Source organism: Polyodon spathula, chromosome 22 (genome assembly GCF_017654505.1).
Source record: "Polyodon spathula isolate WHYD16114869_AA chromosome 22, ASM1765450v1, whole genome shotgun sequence".
Taxonomy (NCBI): domain Eukaryota; kingdom Metazoa; phylum Chordata; class Actinopteri; order Acipenseriformes; family Polyodontidae; genus Polyodon; species Polyodon spathula.
In genome coordinates this window covers 10,863,460-10,881,129 of record NC_054555.1, presented here as the reverse complement: position 1 = coordinate 10,881,129, position 17,670 = coordinate 10,863,460, and the positions used below count along the sequence as shown (strand labels likewise).

Genomic DNA, 17,670 nt, shown 5'->3' with positions numbered 1-17,670 from the left:
ATGTCCCACTGGAGGACATGGATGTTGATAAGAAGCAAAGTTGTCTACATTTGTTTACAAAGAAAACATGTTTAGAATTTATTTTTACCTGATCAAGGGACGTATATTGTCCCGAAAGCTTGGGCAGACATAATGACACCCAAGCTGGTCCAATTAAAATGTATTAAAAGAAAAGAAAAAAAATGAAAGGTGGACTACTGCAATACTTTTATATCCGAAGCTGTGATTGGCTATTTCCATGGGACACACATATGGGAACAGTAAGCATAAAGTATTGCTGCTTTTTTATGTTTGCAGTTCAAGCATTGCCTATTTGAAATGGTCATTTGTGAAATACTGCAGTTCTATTTTTTTTAGTTTTGGTAGTTGTCAGGAGCCTTTGTGAAATTAATTCTGTTTCTCTCAATCTAGCCCCCCGTGGTCACAAAACTTTTCAATCAGGCAATAGAACGGGAGTTAAATCTGGCTCATTGTCCAAAATTCCTACACCTCCAATGTCCCTGATTTTAACGAGAATAACCAAACCCAGCTGCTCCTGGTCAGCCCACAGTGTAACGTATCCAGGTCGTGTTCTTATTATTAAGATGATGCAGCCAGAGACTGACTTAAAACTCCAACAGTGTTCACATTTCCAAGCCAACCCTGGCTCAGCTAAATTCGGTTTATGGTGTCATGTGGAGATGTCCAAGACTTACCCAGCTGTTCCCTGAGAAGAAGGGCTACTGGCAGCGAGGGACAGCAGCAGACAAGTGTCTCCGAGGTTAAGAAGCACTGTAACTTGAAGATTCTTTTTAACAGCTCAAAAACGTTTCTCACCGCCTGGAGCAGGTAAGTGATTGCCGGTCAGTACGTTAATTGGACTTTATCTTACTGAAAGACAAGTTAACGTATTATATAAACAATATTTATTTGGATTGGTTCATGTATGTGTTAATTAAGTCCAATTAAACACACTCTACAATTGCAGTGTTTGTTAGTGGACTCCAGCTTATTTCCCCAAATGATCTTTCACAGCTACAAAGTTCATAGAATTAGGGCTGGGCCTCTAGTTTTTGACAGGTCTTTGAAGAAGACAGCAAAATCATCGTCTAACCATCTTTGAATGAGTACAAAGTTCTGTCAATTGTATGAAGACTTTCATGGCATATCAAATTTAAATTGGCCAGGTGGAAGATTAAACAGTCTTTAGTTAAAAATCTGTAAGAATGGTTAAGACTATTTGGAAAGTATTAGAAAACTTATCTTTAACTTGAGTGAGGCTTGTGTCTTACAGAGACCAGGTCAAAACCTAAAGCTGCATTTCAGAGATTTCTGGAGGGAATACTTCATAAACCAAAGTCGAAATTCCCTTGTCTACTGTGTAATAAGTTCAGCTGCTTATTTCCTGATTCCAGGAACTTATTAAGACTGGGTTTATATGTTGTTTAAGTGTTCTGAAGGAACAATGCTGTAAGAAAATAAGAACAGAGCATACTAATGCTGCTAAACCCATTTGGGGGATGTGTTTCATTTCTGTAATAGGAGCTTTCTAATTAGTTTGTTTCATTTGCTTCTACTGAAAAACCTAATATGACCTGCTTAAGGATTCCTCATGATTTGAATGAAAAAATCTGAAAAAATAAGTTATTAGAACATTTAGCTACAGATAGAGACTCTAATTAAAAATCAGGTTTAATTTAACATGAGCCTGATATTGAACCTGTTTCTAAATCAGAAGGGCCTCTGCTGGACCCATCTACATATCGACAGATACAATGTTGAAAGGTCACATTGCACATGATTTGAAACCTAAAGCAAGCTCACGTCTACAAACCATGCAGAATGACTGCAAACATTCTCTTTATTTTAAAGAGAGTTTGCAAGCACTGTCACTCTGACTTCTCATCTCCTCGCAGTTTGATCCTGCCTTTATAGCAAAGCTAGAGAAGAATCCAGCTATATTACTGTATTGAATAGAGCTTTATATTAACTGAGCAACAATTACCATTAATTGCAATTTTATAAAGTACAATTTCGTATTATTACATTTTATGAAGTTATTTAGTATTTTCTTCATTTTATTTCCCATCATTAGCCTCAATCTTAACCTTAATCTAATCATCAGAGACAATTACTGTGTGAAAATAAATTACATTTATATCATAATATGCTTCATAATAAACTTTTCATGAACACCAAATCAGATGTTTTCTAGAATCTGAAGTCCATAAAATGAAACTTTGCTATTTCTTTTAAAAAAAGGAAGAAGAAGGGCTGAGCTCGATCAAACCAGAGAAACTGAAATAAGCCCCAGCACTGGGGAGGTGAAGGTGGTCAGTTAGGTCTAGTGGGATTCCCTGGTGCTGTAACATGCTCTTATACAATCCACCTTATCCGTAGAGATGCACATCAAGCAGCCAGAAATAATGCTCTAGTACCTCTGTTTTTGACTTTCACAGGAGGAAACAAAGAATGAATATGATGCCAACATCTTACTCAGATCTGGTAAAGGAGAGGAAAGAAAGGGCTAAGGCAGCACATAAAAAGATTGAGGGAGGTAGGCATCTTGCAATTAGCCATTACTGATGAAATATGCTAAAAGAGTCATTATGACTCATATCACTAGTAATTAAGTCATTGATGTCATAGTTTGTCCCTGTTTGGTTTATAAGTGTAGGTAACTATATAATGTTAATCACACCGGTAAACTGTAATTTAATCAATTTAAAAAGTGCTTATCAAGAAGGGTTTAATAATGTGTTCTGGAATTTTAGCTGACATTTTTTGATTATTAAGCACAACCTCCTATTTAGTACCTAGAAGTGGCTCTTTTTCACAGAGGTGTATCATATGTAAATAAATATGACTTAAGTATTTGGTGGAAGCAACAGAAACAATGTTAAGACTTGTTAGATGTGTGCATTTCCATTTTGACTCAGATATTTCATTGGACTGTATACTTAACTCATCAAAATGTGACTCTGACACATGTTTTATATTGGACTGCTGATGCCATGTGCGTGCAGCACAGTAACACAAATAAATTTCCATCTGAAATCCAGACTTACAGCCCTTTAGAGTGTGCTTACACAATGTCTATTTATAAGCCTGTTTCCCATGCAACCACTCTTCAACAAACAAACGCACACACATGCTGTTCTGACATTTGTAAGGGCCAGTTAAAAGTGTCTTTTTTACAGCCTGCAATAAATATAATAAATGTGTTTATTATACTGTACTTCTATGGAGTCACATGTAGAAAAAAATATGTGGTAAAAATTTGGCAACATTTTTATCCTTTGCGAAAAAGTCAGGATCTAAGAGCAAAAATTACTGTATAACTTTTCTGACCCTTTTAACAATGAAGATGGAGTAAACAGCTTTAAAAACTAGTTGACTAGGTTCTAAGTGCACTTGTACTTTAGGTCAATGGGTACATTGCCTATTTCACCTCAAAAAGAAAGTCAGAGATTCATCCTGCCATTACCAAAATAATTCTGTAACCTCTCCACGTTGCTGCTTTTCCAGAATTATTTTGACGACTGTGTGTGCAGCTGTCTACACTGCCTGATGTGCTTGGCGGTAAATTTACAATCGCAGAATGGAACAGAACAGAATGAAACACACCTCAAAGTTGTGCAAGATCTGGTTAAGGAGGAAAGTGAAGGACAACTCAATCTAATGACCTGGCCTGCCCAGTCTCCAGACCTCAATCCTATAGAACTTGTATGGGATGAACTGGACAGAAGAGTCAAAGCAAAACTACCCACAAGTGCCCTACATCTGTGGGAATTGCTGCAGAAAAGCGGGGAAGACATGTCGGGTGATTTCCTGCTGAAACTTGTTAACTGAATGCCTCATGTTTGTGAGGCTGATATTAAGGCAAAGGATGGCTATTCTGAGGAATCCAAGATTTAGAGACAATTTTCTTGAACATTGCTTTGATACGCCTTATGTTTTGTTTTGTATATTGTAACATGTTTTCATTTTCAAGTATTTACAGAAACATATACAACGTAAAACACTGTCAATTATTCAGCAAGTGTACTCAAACTTTTGACTGGTACTGTATATAATTTTAACATAATGTTTAAGAACCACTGGAAAGTGAACTTCACACACACACACACACACAAAAAAAAATCACTCTTCTAAATTGTGTTTGCACATGTTTTCTTAAGATGTAAACTAAAGCTGTTCAATACCTATAACTCAGTGCTCGTTTCTGTGACATGAAAAGTGTCTTTCCAGGTACGCGTAAAAGGGAGGGGCTGGGTTAGGATCAGGTCCGTAACCTGTTACAGAATTAGAGTTCAATGTAAAAGTGCAGAGGCACGTAATATTCATGGAGTTGTGGAATCACAGCCCTTCCATAAATAATGGAATACTTGAACAGAAACAACTTATTACATTCTATAAGAACAAAAAAAAGCAATTGAGGTATTTTAAAAATCAAGCAGTGTTTCAGATAACACAAAGTTCTGTGGTGGCAGTTTCTTAACTTTAACTATGTAGTTATTCTATAAAATTCCAGATTCCGAGCAGTTTAAGAATTTATATTTAAAAATGTTAACCATGTTTTCCAGCGCGCCTTTGCCTTTTGGAGGAACAGCAGGATATGAGAGGACATTTCCTTTGCCAGGTTTTGAGCTCTCCCATACACAGACTGAGCCCACTTTAACCCTGGCACGTATCCTAAACAGACCCAACTTCAACCGTGCACCCAGAGGCTGGGGGGTCTGCTATTCTCCAGAGTCTGCTGAGCTGTAAACTTAAGGATTACAATCTACAAATCAGAGCCATCACAGAGCAGCACTGCCTCCCTATCTTTCTCTTTACAACCCTCATGAGCCAGACCATTCAAAATACAAACTCCATTTAATTAGGTTTTGTTTTAAAATATACAGGAGAGGGTAGTCAAGAATGGGAAATTATCCCCCCCCCCCCCCCAACCCGAACAAAAGTACTCCAGCATCTGAACGAAACACTGTTCTTTTACAGTAAAGACATCACTATTCACATTAAAGGGTCTTGACAAGAGGAGAAGCTTGACGCTTGTTTAATGTTCTAGAAAAAAAATTACTTGAAATAGTCACGCTATAAAAATGAAGCTGCTTCTTGTCATTTACACATGTAACATTAAATTAATACAATAAAAAATTAAGTATCTTTAGTTAACATGGGCTTCATTAGAAAGATGGTTAAAGAGCCCTCCCCTCTCCACAAATCGCAGGATTGATACATTATAATGTAATACTGAACTGTCCCAGTGAAATTATGGTAGCCTATAGGAAGTTTTACAGACTCTAGGTATTTTACTTGCAGTGTTCTTTACAGTAGCATGAATATATTTTCAATTGTGCAGTTCAAAGATGATCAAGCAATCTTTACATTATCAGGATAATTAAAAGGGATACCAAAAACTTTAAAAAGGACAAAAGACAGAAACAGGGAGGCTAGGAGTTCCCATGTCTGTTGGCATGGGCGCCCATTCGCTGGGGATCCTGGGAAGGGTAGTGGATAGGCCCTGGGGCTCTCATGAACTGAGGGGGAGGTGGGGGTGGGCCCATTGAGTGGAACATGGGAGGTCCAAAACCTGCAGGGGGAAAGAAGTTTAGAAACCATGATGAAGTTGTTTTGCATTAAATGAATCCATTAAACAACACGGGATTTACCTAACGTATTGCCCACATGCAATTAGTGGACAGTTTTACCCAAAACTGATTTTAAATATTTTACTTTATACTTAATTTAATACTTGTGTTTGTTTCTTCTATGCAGCACTCATTTTTATTTTACATTTAAATGTGTCTGCCCACTACCACATTACCAAAAATACAGGCTTTTAAAGCTTATCCAATCACACATACTGTGCCAAAAAAATTTGTGAACCCCAATTATAATTATAGAAATACCACAGTCTTTTCTTAAATATCCAATAGGGTTTATATTAACCAATTCCATGTTTTTTTAAACAAAATGATGTATGAACTAAACAATGAGTAATTAAGATTCAGGGTATGTGAAAAAGTAAGTGAACCCGTGGTTTTATCAGCTCAATTAAGGGGATAATTAGAATCAGGTGTTTAAATAACCGCTGATCTTCAGGGGTGAGTTTGGGAGGCCCCACACTATATAAAGATCAGAAACTTTGCGAGTTTGGTCTTCACCATACAGGTGTGTGGAAGCACGTCATGCCATCATCAAAAGAAATCTCTGATTACCCCAGAAAAACAGTTATAGATGTTCAGTCTAGAAAGGGTTACAAAAGCATTTCTAAGGATTTGGGGCTCCACCAATCCACCGTCAGACAGATTTACAATTTTACAAATGGAGAAAGTTCAAGACCACAGTCACTCTACCCAGGAGCGGTCGTCCTACCAAAATCTCTCCAAGAACAAACTGGAAAAATCATCAAGGAAGTCACAAAGAATCCCAGAGTAACATCTACGGATCTGCAGACCTAATGTGAATGTTCATGACTCAACTATCAGAAAAAGATTGAACAAGAATGGTGTTCATGGAAAGATAGCCAGGAGGAAATCACTGCTCTCGAAAAAGAACATTGCTGCCCGTCTGAATTTCGCCAAAGAGCACACAGATGATCCACAAGACATGTGGAACAATGTTCTCTGGACAGACGAGTCAAAAGGTAGAACTTTTTGGCCTCAATGAGAAACATTATGTTTGGCAAAAACCAAACACTGCGTTCGAACAGAAGAACCTCATCCTAACAGTCAAGCATGGTGGTGGGAGTGTGATGGTTTGGGGCGGCTTTGCTGCTTCAGGACCTGGATGGCTTGCCATCACTGGCACAACCATGAATTCTGCATTGTATCAGAAGATTCTAGAGGAGAATGATTTTGTGGATAAATAAATGTTGAAAAGTATGTTTGTGTCATTTGTTTAATATTTATCTATTATTAGGACTAAGATTAAGATCAAATAACATTTTAGGTTTGAAGTGAAAATCTTAAGGGGTTCACAAACTTTTTATCGGCACTGTACGTAGAGATAATACCGTATTACACAAAATGTGAAACATCAGTCAAGTTTAATTTTAGATGAGCTTTCCTCAACATGTATCTAAAAATGCAATTGCCGACAGCACTGTAGTTAGTTACCTGGAGGAGGAGGGGGTGCAATGCCTGGTGGGGGTGGCAGGGCGATGTTCATCACTGCTGGAGATGCATTTGGACCAAGGTTGAAGTAATTTGCTGGCGCCTCTTCCTCTGTAACAGGGGGAGGGGGCAGGGCTGGGATAAAATACAAAATGTTAAATGAAATTTAAACAAAGACAGTGGACTTTTGAGACGACACATTTACAGATAATAGAATTTTTGGGGACTGACCATTTGCACAGAAGCATAAATTGTTACTCTAACTGGCTGCATTTTGCTATTAAACAAGTAGCACTGCCCTTATGTTCCTTGCTATTGCAACATACTAGATCATTCCATCAGTCACTTCATGTCTTAATAGTATGTAAATGTGCCTGATCCTGTGTCTGCTAGATCATCTGGTTTGCTGTCTCTATGTGGGCCTGCCTATGAAAGAGAAACAGTACATTTTAAACAACCCCTCTTACTTCCTGGAAGACCTGGCACTGGCTCCAATCTCATACCAGCCTCTGTAATGCCATCTTTTTCTTTCTCCTTTCCTCTCGCTGCCTGGGACCTGATACACAGCGAAGGCAGGGACATATTAAACAAAAGAAATGGTAGACTGCATCAAAAAACTTTCCCTGTTCGTATGCAGAAGAAGCATGTTCACATCTTGATTACATTTCAGGCTTTAGATGTGTGGTTGCCCTCTAGTGTAGTAAATTGGTCATTACAGCAACAGCACAGGAAGCTGCTGAGCAAGTAAGTTATTTTGAAGAGCTTACCTGTCTTGTTTCACTGGAAGAAACTGACTGAAATGAACAATGATATTTTCAAGAATAACTCGAGGCATTACTGAAAGCTGGGAAACAGATTTACTTTGACAGCGTTACATGCCAACGTCGATTAATATTCAGCTTTTACCTTAAAAGATGCAAACAGGAGATCTAATTGGCAAGCATAAGCTAGTTTCAATTAAACTATAAAGGCAAGATAAATATGAACATTCATCTTTGGCAATAATTTTTTATGTTTAGCCCCTAAAGATACTAGGTTCGATTACGTTTACACACAGTCTACTGAAGTACAGCTTCTTAAAGTTGAGACCGTAAACCTGCAGCCTATTAGTTCAAAGCCTTTGATTTAAAATTCTGAAGCATAATCTCTCTACTGTCAAGGGAATGAAACACCTCACACTTAAAATGCAGGTCTCACTTTCAACAAGGTTCCCAACCAAGATTAGGTCAATTCAGGGAGCTTAATCTCTCATATAAAAAAAACAAAATCATAAAAGCAATTTTTGCTTTCACTCACTTATTGTAGCTGCTATGTTCACAATATCTAAAAGCAAACGTTTACTCAAGATCAGAAATCAAACCTTTAAGTCCCTTACTGATTTAGAAAGGGCTTTGTTAAGAGATTAATTTTTAAATGATAAATACAGCACTCACTATGCATGTAATATGCTATATAAATAAAGACCATCTGTGGGCTTTAACAGCCCTCATTTTGTAACAAATGCTTTCAAATATATTCAGCTTTAAAATTCTGCCAGATCTCTCACCTGCCCCATTTGACTGTCAGCCTGCGGCCATTGATAATCAATTTGTTGAAGGATTTTTCAGCAGCAAGTTCAGCTGCTTGTCTTGTAGCAAATTGAATAAATGCGCACTGCTGCCTCTGCACTATTGTTGTGGTGCGAATCTCTCCAAACTGGTAAAAGTGATTCCTGTAAAATCAAGAGCATATTCTGTTAGGTACCACAAAAGACACCACAACGGGTTTAAATTGACTTTTTTAAAAACACTTGTTTTCTGAAGTTTAAAAACATGCAGCTCAAGCTTCTAATTAATTAATTTGTCCGTAAATTAATTTGTCTGAAATCAAAAGCAACTGAAGTGTACTACCCTGATCCTCACCTGAGATCGGTCTCTGTAACAGTGTCTCCCAGCCCACCCACATACAAGGTTGAGATGGATTTGTCCTCAGGCGGGTCTAGACGTGGCATGGTAGAGGCTCGTTTAAGAAGCTTGTCTGCCACAGGGTCATTAATCCCATAATAACGGTCTTTAATATTCTGGTCTGCCAGGGGGTCATCTGGGTCTGTTGGCTTCTCATGCCTAAAAGTTAAAAACAGTGTTACAAGTTGTCAAGGTTCAACATAATTTCTCTTTGCATAAGAATTTGGGCCAGATATTCAAAAGGAGACGTGAATTTTGCGTGGGCAGTTGCAAGATTTTTATTCCCCTAAATTATGCCTTGAGAAAGAGGTTGTGCATGTGAGTGAAATATAAAATGGGAGTTGCAGAACAAAAAAGCTTTAGTGTCTTTACTTTTTTTATACTAATTTATGTGTAAAATCACAAGCGTTTTCCTCAACTTTAGAAGAGGAGTCCATCTTATAAGTTCAAAATAAGGATGTGTCGGTATACCGGCTTTTCGGCATTACGGTATTGATACCTTTCCTTTTATTCGGCACAGCAAGAAACTAGTGGAAACTAAACGGCAAAATGCACATGAAAGTCGTGACCACTGTGATGCAATCATTTCCTTAATTGTGATTTCTAGCCCTGGGTACTGCAATGTTAGTAAGTTATTTCTTCCTACCTGTAGGGACACTCTTCTCCTCTCTTACACTCTCCTTTCACCCAGAAGGAGCAGATGTGGGGTCGATTACGTTTGTAATAAGGGGTGGTCCTTGCCAGTTTCAGCAGCATGTCACTGGAGCTTGGTGCCTTCCCCAGTAACCCAACCACCCTTGTCCCATCAGAGTTCTGAATCTGCAGAGCACAGGAACAGATTGGGGAGTGAATCTACACCAATCTAGATTGTCAACAGTAAATATAACAAAGCTGCAAATCTACAATAGCCCTTATTTTTAACATCAAACTTACATTATATAAAAAAAAAAAAAGTTTAACATTGGAGGTCAGTCATGATCAATTGTCAATATGGTCCTACTTTAAATTGAATGAATTATCTAATTCTGAAATATGTATTACAAAAAGGTGCAAGTATATAGGCCATTATTTGTCTTAACTATTGCAGTTAAGTCTAAAATTATGTAATTTCAAATAAAAACCTATATTCCAATTTCTTTAATAATGGTACAGAACCAAAACTAAACAGTGTGAATGCATATTTCATAGAAAATTACCTCTCTTTCCATGTTCTGAGTGTAAAACTCTTTATTGACATCCGATTTCGGCATGTCATCTTTGATGGACAGACTAGTGTCACGAACCTGGATTGGCAATCCTAGAGAAAGACAAAGAATTCATAAGAACAGTACAAACAACATCCAGTCAATCACAGGAACTGTACATTAAGAAGTACAAATTAGGCCTGGGACAATGCATCAAATCAATGGAATAACCACCGATGGATAAAATAACCAATCAATGGTTGGGAAAAAAAAAAAAAAAAAAAAAAATTAAATGCACGGGTTGTTTATCAGGACCGACAAAATATAAATCTACACTCTTATTCCTTGCCTTTCCTTTGTTTACTTTAAATAATAATAATAATAAAAAAAAAAACTCCCTGCCCACTGTGCAGCACGTACATTTTCAGAGTAAGCATGACCAAAAAAAGAAACTTGGAGAAGACACTAGAGGTAGGCTGCATTTCAGGATCAGATTTTGCTAGTTAAATTATTAATTTAATATAATTTTAAATAATGCCGTCAGACGTTTAGAATTTTATTTTTTTTATTTATTTATTTATTTTTTTAGAAGAGAACAAAACGGAAAGGTAAAATGTGCTGTTTGTGGAGCTTCTGTGGCAATACCACCTGTGGGATCTTCAGTAAGACAGCACCCGACAAAACACGACAGCGGGAACGCAAGTACAAAAAAAAAAAAAAGGAAGTAACACCTTCAGTGATAGCTTATTTTGGAAAGAAATTTGATCCAAAAAGCAATAACAGGCCTGACAGTGGTTGTTGTCACACAAGATATCAGACCTGTTAATATAGTAGAGGGAACTGTGTTTAAAAATCTGATTGCAAATCTTGCTCCGGGCTATGAAATGCCCTCTCGAAAGACAATCTCCAAATTCATTACTCTGGACCACAAACATGCAAAGGAAAAGCTTTGACAGGATCTGAGTCAGGAGTGTAATTCAGTGTTAATCACTACTAATATATGGACAAGGTGGAAAAACAAACACACACTTTCCCAATCTAGCAGCCTTGGCAAAGAGCGTGTTAAGTATCCCTACAACATTGGTCCCAAGCGAGCTTGTGTTCAGAAAAGCAGGGATGCTTGTGAACAAACTCCATTCTTCTTTGAAACCGGAATGTGGATGCCATAATATTTCTGAATAAAAACAGAAAATAAGCTCTTGTGTTCCCGAGTTTGAGTTGAGTTTTTTTTTTTTTCTCTAATCCAGTTGCTATCAAGACATTTTAAGGTAAGACAGTAATATTTGTAATGTTTTATTAACTTTTTGTGGGGGGAACCTTGCTGACACTGTGAGTTGATATAAATAATTAGAAATGTGTACTTTTAAGTTCAACTGGACTTACGTTTGCATTTAGTGATTTGATGAAAATACACCACCCATCGATATATCGCGGGTCTAGGGGTCCAAAATAAATCTGCTATATATTGAGGGCAGCAATACAGCGAGAGACCCACAAAAAACCAAATAGGCTAACAAATAAGTTACTGTACAACCATCCATCCATCCACTCCCTCGTTTTATTGGGAGAGTCAGGGTCAAGTATAAATCCTCTACGCAACCTGCATTTTCTAATTTTTCGTGTATAAAAAGCAGCACACTGTTTTAATTCGTACAACGGTGGGTAACTGCTTCTCATCAACTTCAGTCTCCAATTAATTTTGTAAGTCTTCCTCTCCTTTCTCAAATGCACAAACCTGCTGCATTGAAATAATCAATTCCCAACAACAACATAGGAGGCTTGTTGCTAGGGAGCTGACATCACTGCCTTGTGGCTTTTGCTAGTACATTGCTGCCACACGTGAGCACCTCATTGGCTAAAATAAAAACTGTTTCAGCAAGTAGATATTTAATTTGCTTTGTGTTATTGTTCAATACGTGTGTATATGATAACTGTATGATTGTCATGCCTTGTTTTTAATTGTTTTGTATATTTGTTTGTGATGTGCAGTACAAAATAAAACGAACAGCAATTGTAACTGCCTACGTATATTGGAGCTAAGGCACACGCAATTAGACAGTAAAAATGGGGAGCCAACTCCAGGACCGATCCGAATCTGCAGTATAGTGAGGGGCGATATAAAGAGGGGTGTATTTGTACTTTTACACGTTTCTTTTGCGTTATGAAAAAACAATGCATCGGGTATTTATGAAAACAATGATAGTTAAAAATACTGTTGTCCCAGACCTAGTACAAACTGGCGTGGTGTTAAATAATACTGAAACGTACTAACTGTACTAATTTCCAGGTTAAACAGTTGAATGGGTTTAGTAGCAACTTGCCATATTCCAGATCCAACAGACAGGTTTGACACACATTCTTCAGTTTGCTGCATGTCTGACACACTTCTGTTTTTTTGAAGCGCATCCGCACCCCTGGGCACCAGCGAAACACTGTAAAGGGTCTGGCACAGATCTGTGTATGGGGGGGGGGGGTTGGTGGTTTAATACAGAATTTATTTGTAATTGGAAAGTACACAGAAAATTGAGAAATGTGTTGGACAAAAATTACTTTAACAGTTAAATGTATTTACTAGATGATGTTTTATAATAAGCAATATAGTGATGATACAGTCAGTTACAGAAATACTCATGACACACCTGAACTCTTTGTGAGCTGCAAAGACAACCACATTATAACCAATTAAATAGATTTTGCATCTTATTATGGAATTAACTATTATAAAAATGATACAAGGCAATACTAAAAACCAGTACTGGTTTGTTGCGTTATTTATTACCACTTTGGAATCTGCAGTGTTGAGAATTAAGTGCCATGAACGAAACTGTACATCATGTACTGTATAATGCTAGGCAAGTGACAATGGTTGGTTTATTTATTTAATGTTTACCAATAATCTATGTAGACTATTTTATAAAAATAAACTGAAAGTCTTACCTTGCATTCCTTGCCATATTTCTCTTTTGTCTATAAAAAAAAACAAAAACATATTACAATCAATATATCAACTTCACTATATTAAAACTTCCTATTAGCTAACAACAAATGGCTACTTTTAAGTAGTATAATCGTTGGACCCAAACTAACATACTGTGCTTTTTTGTGATTTAATATACTGAACCTGCTTTAGAATGCATGGACTTCAGGAAAAACAGACTTGGTAAATATCTACACAGTACAATCAGACTCATTCAAAATGTATTACGGGTTAGTCAGATAACTCAGTGAGATCAGCTTATAGCATATTGAGTAGAGTACAAATAAGTTAAAACATTTTTAACTGATACGACTTTTCTGGAAACTAAGGGTAACTTTCTTACTATTTGTTCCGTGTGAAAAAAATAAAAAGCACACAAAATTCAAACTTACCATGCGGATATAGGGATTTTCTCCTAGGCATGTTTGGCAAAGAATGGGGAAGTCCTATAAAGAGAATGACTAGTTAGGCGAAATAACCCATTGAGGGTTCAATGGATAGTAATTTGTTTAATAAAATGTATGTTATGTATTATTAACCACATTATTTAAAAGCAAGTGTGGTTAGTTCGAATCATAAAACTATTAATATGCCCACTGTATGCATACACTTAAATTCGTTACTTTAATACAGTGGAATCGTTTATTTACTTTACAACTGAAGTGTTAAAAACAGTTTAGTTGCTTTTTAAACGTGTTACGTACAATACACTTGTGAGTTGTATGGCAATTTATTTTGACAAAACAACAAGTAAATAAAACAATAATAAAGCAACAGTCCACTATTTAACACATGTATGCTTTTATTAGTAGTACAGTACGTAACGCCAAACAAGTAGGCCCACGTTTTCCAACCACGACATGTGTTTACTGGTAGTGTACAGTAAAAACACCGGATCAAAAATAACACATAGTTTTTTCCAGTAATAAACATCTACTCTCCATCGAAACCTGTAATTCATAAAAACAGGTTTCAATTTCTGGGTTGTATTGTTTATTCGCGGAAGTGTTTTTCTCGCAGGTAATTAAATACTTGAAGGTATTCATGCCCAAGTTTCATAAAAGATGAAGAGAATATTAATCCAAAGATCATAGCTTCGCCTTGTACAGTAATTCTACTACAAATTAACGTAATCAATATTTTAAAATAACTTTATGTTTAACCGTACCGCGTCTTCCCAGTTTTGCCTATTGTAAGTGTTCGCTCCCAACGACGTCGCCATCTTGCAAACACGTCTCCCACAATACACCGGAATAATCAATGGACCCGCCTGTATCCCAGCATCCACCTGCAATACAAAATGCACTCTCGAGCAGCGGAAGTCACTGAACAAAGCAACAGAAGGGCAACGTGATGAGCCGACACAATTCTGGTGTTTTTAAATACGGCATTTGCAGATAAGTTACTTTCGACAAAACAATGTGTTGTTTAATCGTTGCCTGATTTCTGAATAGAAGATAGAGGGGTCCAAGCACCCCTTGTAAAAGTTTACAACGATCGTGGGAATCGTTAGCAGGGTTTTATGTTCAGATTCAAAATCAAGGTAAAGGCATATAACCATCGTAATCATTACTTAAAATAAATAAATAAAACTAACTAATTTAAAAATGTTTTAATTAACAAAGGTAATTTTTGGTAAATATCCTGCCTCTGACCTAAAAAATAATCCCTTAAAATTAAAAAAAAAAAAACAGAACTGTATTTAAAAATGTGGTATTATTTTTAATAAACATTGAACAGATGAAAAACAAAAAGCACTATTTTATAGATGTTAAATTGAACACTGCCGTTGAAATTGCAGCTTTGAAGATTTACAGCCTTATTATTATTTAGATGTTCATTCTCAACAGTAGGCGGAGCTGCAGCAAGCGAATTCAAGCAACATGGTGTTTGATTCATTGCTGTCCTTGTCACTGCCCCCCCAGGCTCCTTCACCCCCCCGTTTTTTGTTTCGCGGTTCATGTCTGCGTCTGGAACAAAAGGGTGTCCGAGGAAGTGCAGCAGGACAATGACGCAGACCTTGTTTGCCACCTCTGGCCTGGTTTAGTTGCACATCAAAACAAACCTCTTTCTCAGAAGACCTGCGACAGTATTGGGGAAGATTACTGTTTTTGTGATCCGAGAGTAGTGACAGGCGGTATCCATGCCAGATTTGCGGTACCGTTTCATAGTGGCAACAAAGCATTTTGAAAAACTCGAACAGTGGCATAAAAAGGACACCCCATGCCCAGGCAGTTGACTTCTGTGTATTTTTTCCTAGAAGCTGTGCTTCAGTAAGTACGATACTAGCAGTGTTACTTTTTTTTCACCACTTGAAGATGTCTGATTCAGACTCTCATCTAGAGTTTGGTTTCCCAAAAACTCAAAAGTGATATAACTCGTCAGTCATCATTATTGCGAATTTAAATATGGCTAATATATTTTTCCAAATTATATATTAAATGTGGTTAGTCATGTTTATTAATATAAATTTGAATATGGCTGCCGTTTTTTTTTTTTTTTTTTTTTTCTTCAAAATTCTAGTGGCGTATGGATATCTACAAGTGATTCACCCTTTTTTGAAAAAAAGTTTCAACCCATGGGAATATGCTGTATAGTCACAGCCCCATGTGACCTGTTTTGACCAATCAGGATAGAGTACACTGCCTATGGAAAGTCTACACCCCCTTGAACCTTTTTTCAAATTTTGCTGTGTTAGTGCCTCAGAGTTTCATGCATTTAAATGAGTCTTTTTTCCTACACACCATACTCCACACTGTGTTGTTTTGAGAAAAAAAAAATGATAGTATTAAAAAATACAAAACTGAAAGATTGTAATTGGATAAGTCACCACCCCCTTGAGTTAATACTTGGTGGAATCACCTTTGGCAGCAATTACAGCTGTGACCCTGTTGGGATAGATCTCTACCAACTTTTCACACCTAGATTTGGCAATATTTGACCATTCTTCTTTACAAAACTGTTCAAGCTCTGTCAAGTTCCTTGAGAAGCATTGATGGACAGCAATCTTCAAGTCATTCCACAAATTTTCGACTGGATTTAGGTCGGGGCTCTGACTGGGCCACTCAAGGACATTTATCTTTTTGTTCCTTAGCCACTCCTGTAGCTTTGGCTATGTGCTTTGGGTTGTTGTCATGCTGAAAGGTGAACTTCCATCCCAGGTTCAGCTTTCTTACAGAGGGCATCAGGTTTTCCTCAAGGACTCCTCTGTACTTTGCTCCATTCATTTTCCCTTCTATCCTGACAAGTGCCCCAGTCCCTGCCGATGAGAAACATCCCCATAATACGATGCTGCCACCACCATGCTTCACAGTAGGGATGGTGTTCTTTGGGTGATGTGCTGTGTTGGGTTTCAAGGTGGGCTTTCTTGAGTAACGGCTTCCTTCTTGCCACCCTAAAATACAGGCCAGATTTGTGGAGTGCTTGGGATATTGTCACATGCACACTTTGAGCAGTCTTGGCCATAAAAGTCTGTAGCTCTTGCAAAGTTGCCATTGGCCTCTTGGTAGCCTCTCTGATCAGTCTCCTTGCTCGGTCATCCAGTTTGGAGGGACGACCTGATCTAGGCAGGGTCTTGGTGGTGCCATACACCTTTTACTTCTTAATAATCGTCTTGACCGTGCTCCAAGGGATTTTCAAGGCCTTTGATATTTTTTATACCCATCACCTGATCTGTGCCTTTCAACAGTTTTGTCCCGGAGTTCTTTTGAAAGCGCCTTGGTGCTCATGGTTGAGTGTTTGCTTTGAAATGCACTACCCAGCAGAGGGAACCTACAGGAACTGGTTAATTTATCCTGAAATCATGTGAATCACTACAATTTAACAAAGGTGGAGGCTGCTTAACTTGGTGTGTGATTCTAAAGGCGATTGGTTACACCTGAGCTAATTTAAGGTTGCTATTACAAGGGGGGTGGACACATTTTTTTATTTTTTAATTAATTTTCTACAAATTTCTAGAATATCATTTACACTTGGTAGTTGTAGGGTAGGATGTGATAAATGAAAAAAAAAAAACTGTTTTAATGCATTTTAATTCCAGGCTATAAGGCAACAAAAGGTGCAAATTTTGAAAGGGGGTGTAGTCTTTCTATAGGCACTGAATTTAAAAGACACTTTTTTAAAAAAATTTAGTCGTTGCCAATTATTTTTGTTATTTTCTCCCAATTTGAAATGCCTAATTATTATTTAGACTCAGCTCACCGCTACCACACCTGCGCTGATTCGGAAGGGTGAAGACGAACACATGCTGTCCTCCAAAGCATGCGTCGTTAGCTGACCACTTCTTTACACACTGCAGATGCACCATCCAACCACCCAGGAGCTACAGTGCCGGAGGACAGTGCAGCTCCCGGGCAGCTAACAGGCAAAACCGCTGGCACCCAGACAGACTACAGGGGTTGCTGGTGTGCGGTGAGCCGAGGACACCCTTGCTGATTGCTGATTTAAACCCTCCCCCTCTGGCGACG

General features: G+C 37.7%; 1 protein-coding gene and 1 long non-coding RNA gene across 2 annotated transcripts; one reads left to right on the top strand and one right to left on the bottom strand.

Moving 5' to 3' along the window:
- The first annotated feature begins 742 nt into the window (after nucleotides 1-742).
- On the top strand, nucleotides 743-3,650 carry LOC121297089. Its single transcript, XR_005947127.1, has 3 exons — nucleotides 743-828; nucleotides 2,439-2,536; nucleotides 3,508-3,650. It is a non-coding gene; the product is annotated as an uncharacterized LOC121297089 (long non-coding RNA).
- A 1,372-nt stretch (nucleotides 3,651-5,022) lies between these two features.
- On the bottom strand, nucleotides 5,023-14,468 carry LOC121297451 (pre-mRNA-splicing factor RBM22). Its single transcript, XM_041223779.1, has 11 exons — nucleotides 14,373-14,468; nucleotides 13,597-13,650; nucleotides 13,165-13,194; nucleotides 12,549-12,681; nucleotides 10,240-10,340; nucleotides 9,690-9,862; nucleotides 9,002-9,202; nucleotides 8,647-8,811; nucleotides 7,568-7,656; nucleotides 7,104-7,235; nucleotides 5,023-5,575 (listed from the first exon to the last, which is right to left on the bottom strand). The coding sequence occupies exons 1-11, from the start codon at nucleotides 14,424-14,426 to the stop codon at nucleotides 5,436-5,438; spliced, it is 1,272 nt and encodes a 423-aa protein (XP_041079713.1). The 5' UTR covers nucleotides 14,427-14,468; the 3' UTR covers nucleotides 5,023-5,435.
- Between the last annotated feature and the right edge of the window lie 3,202 nt (nucleotides 14,469-17,670).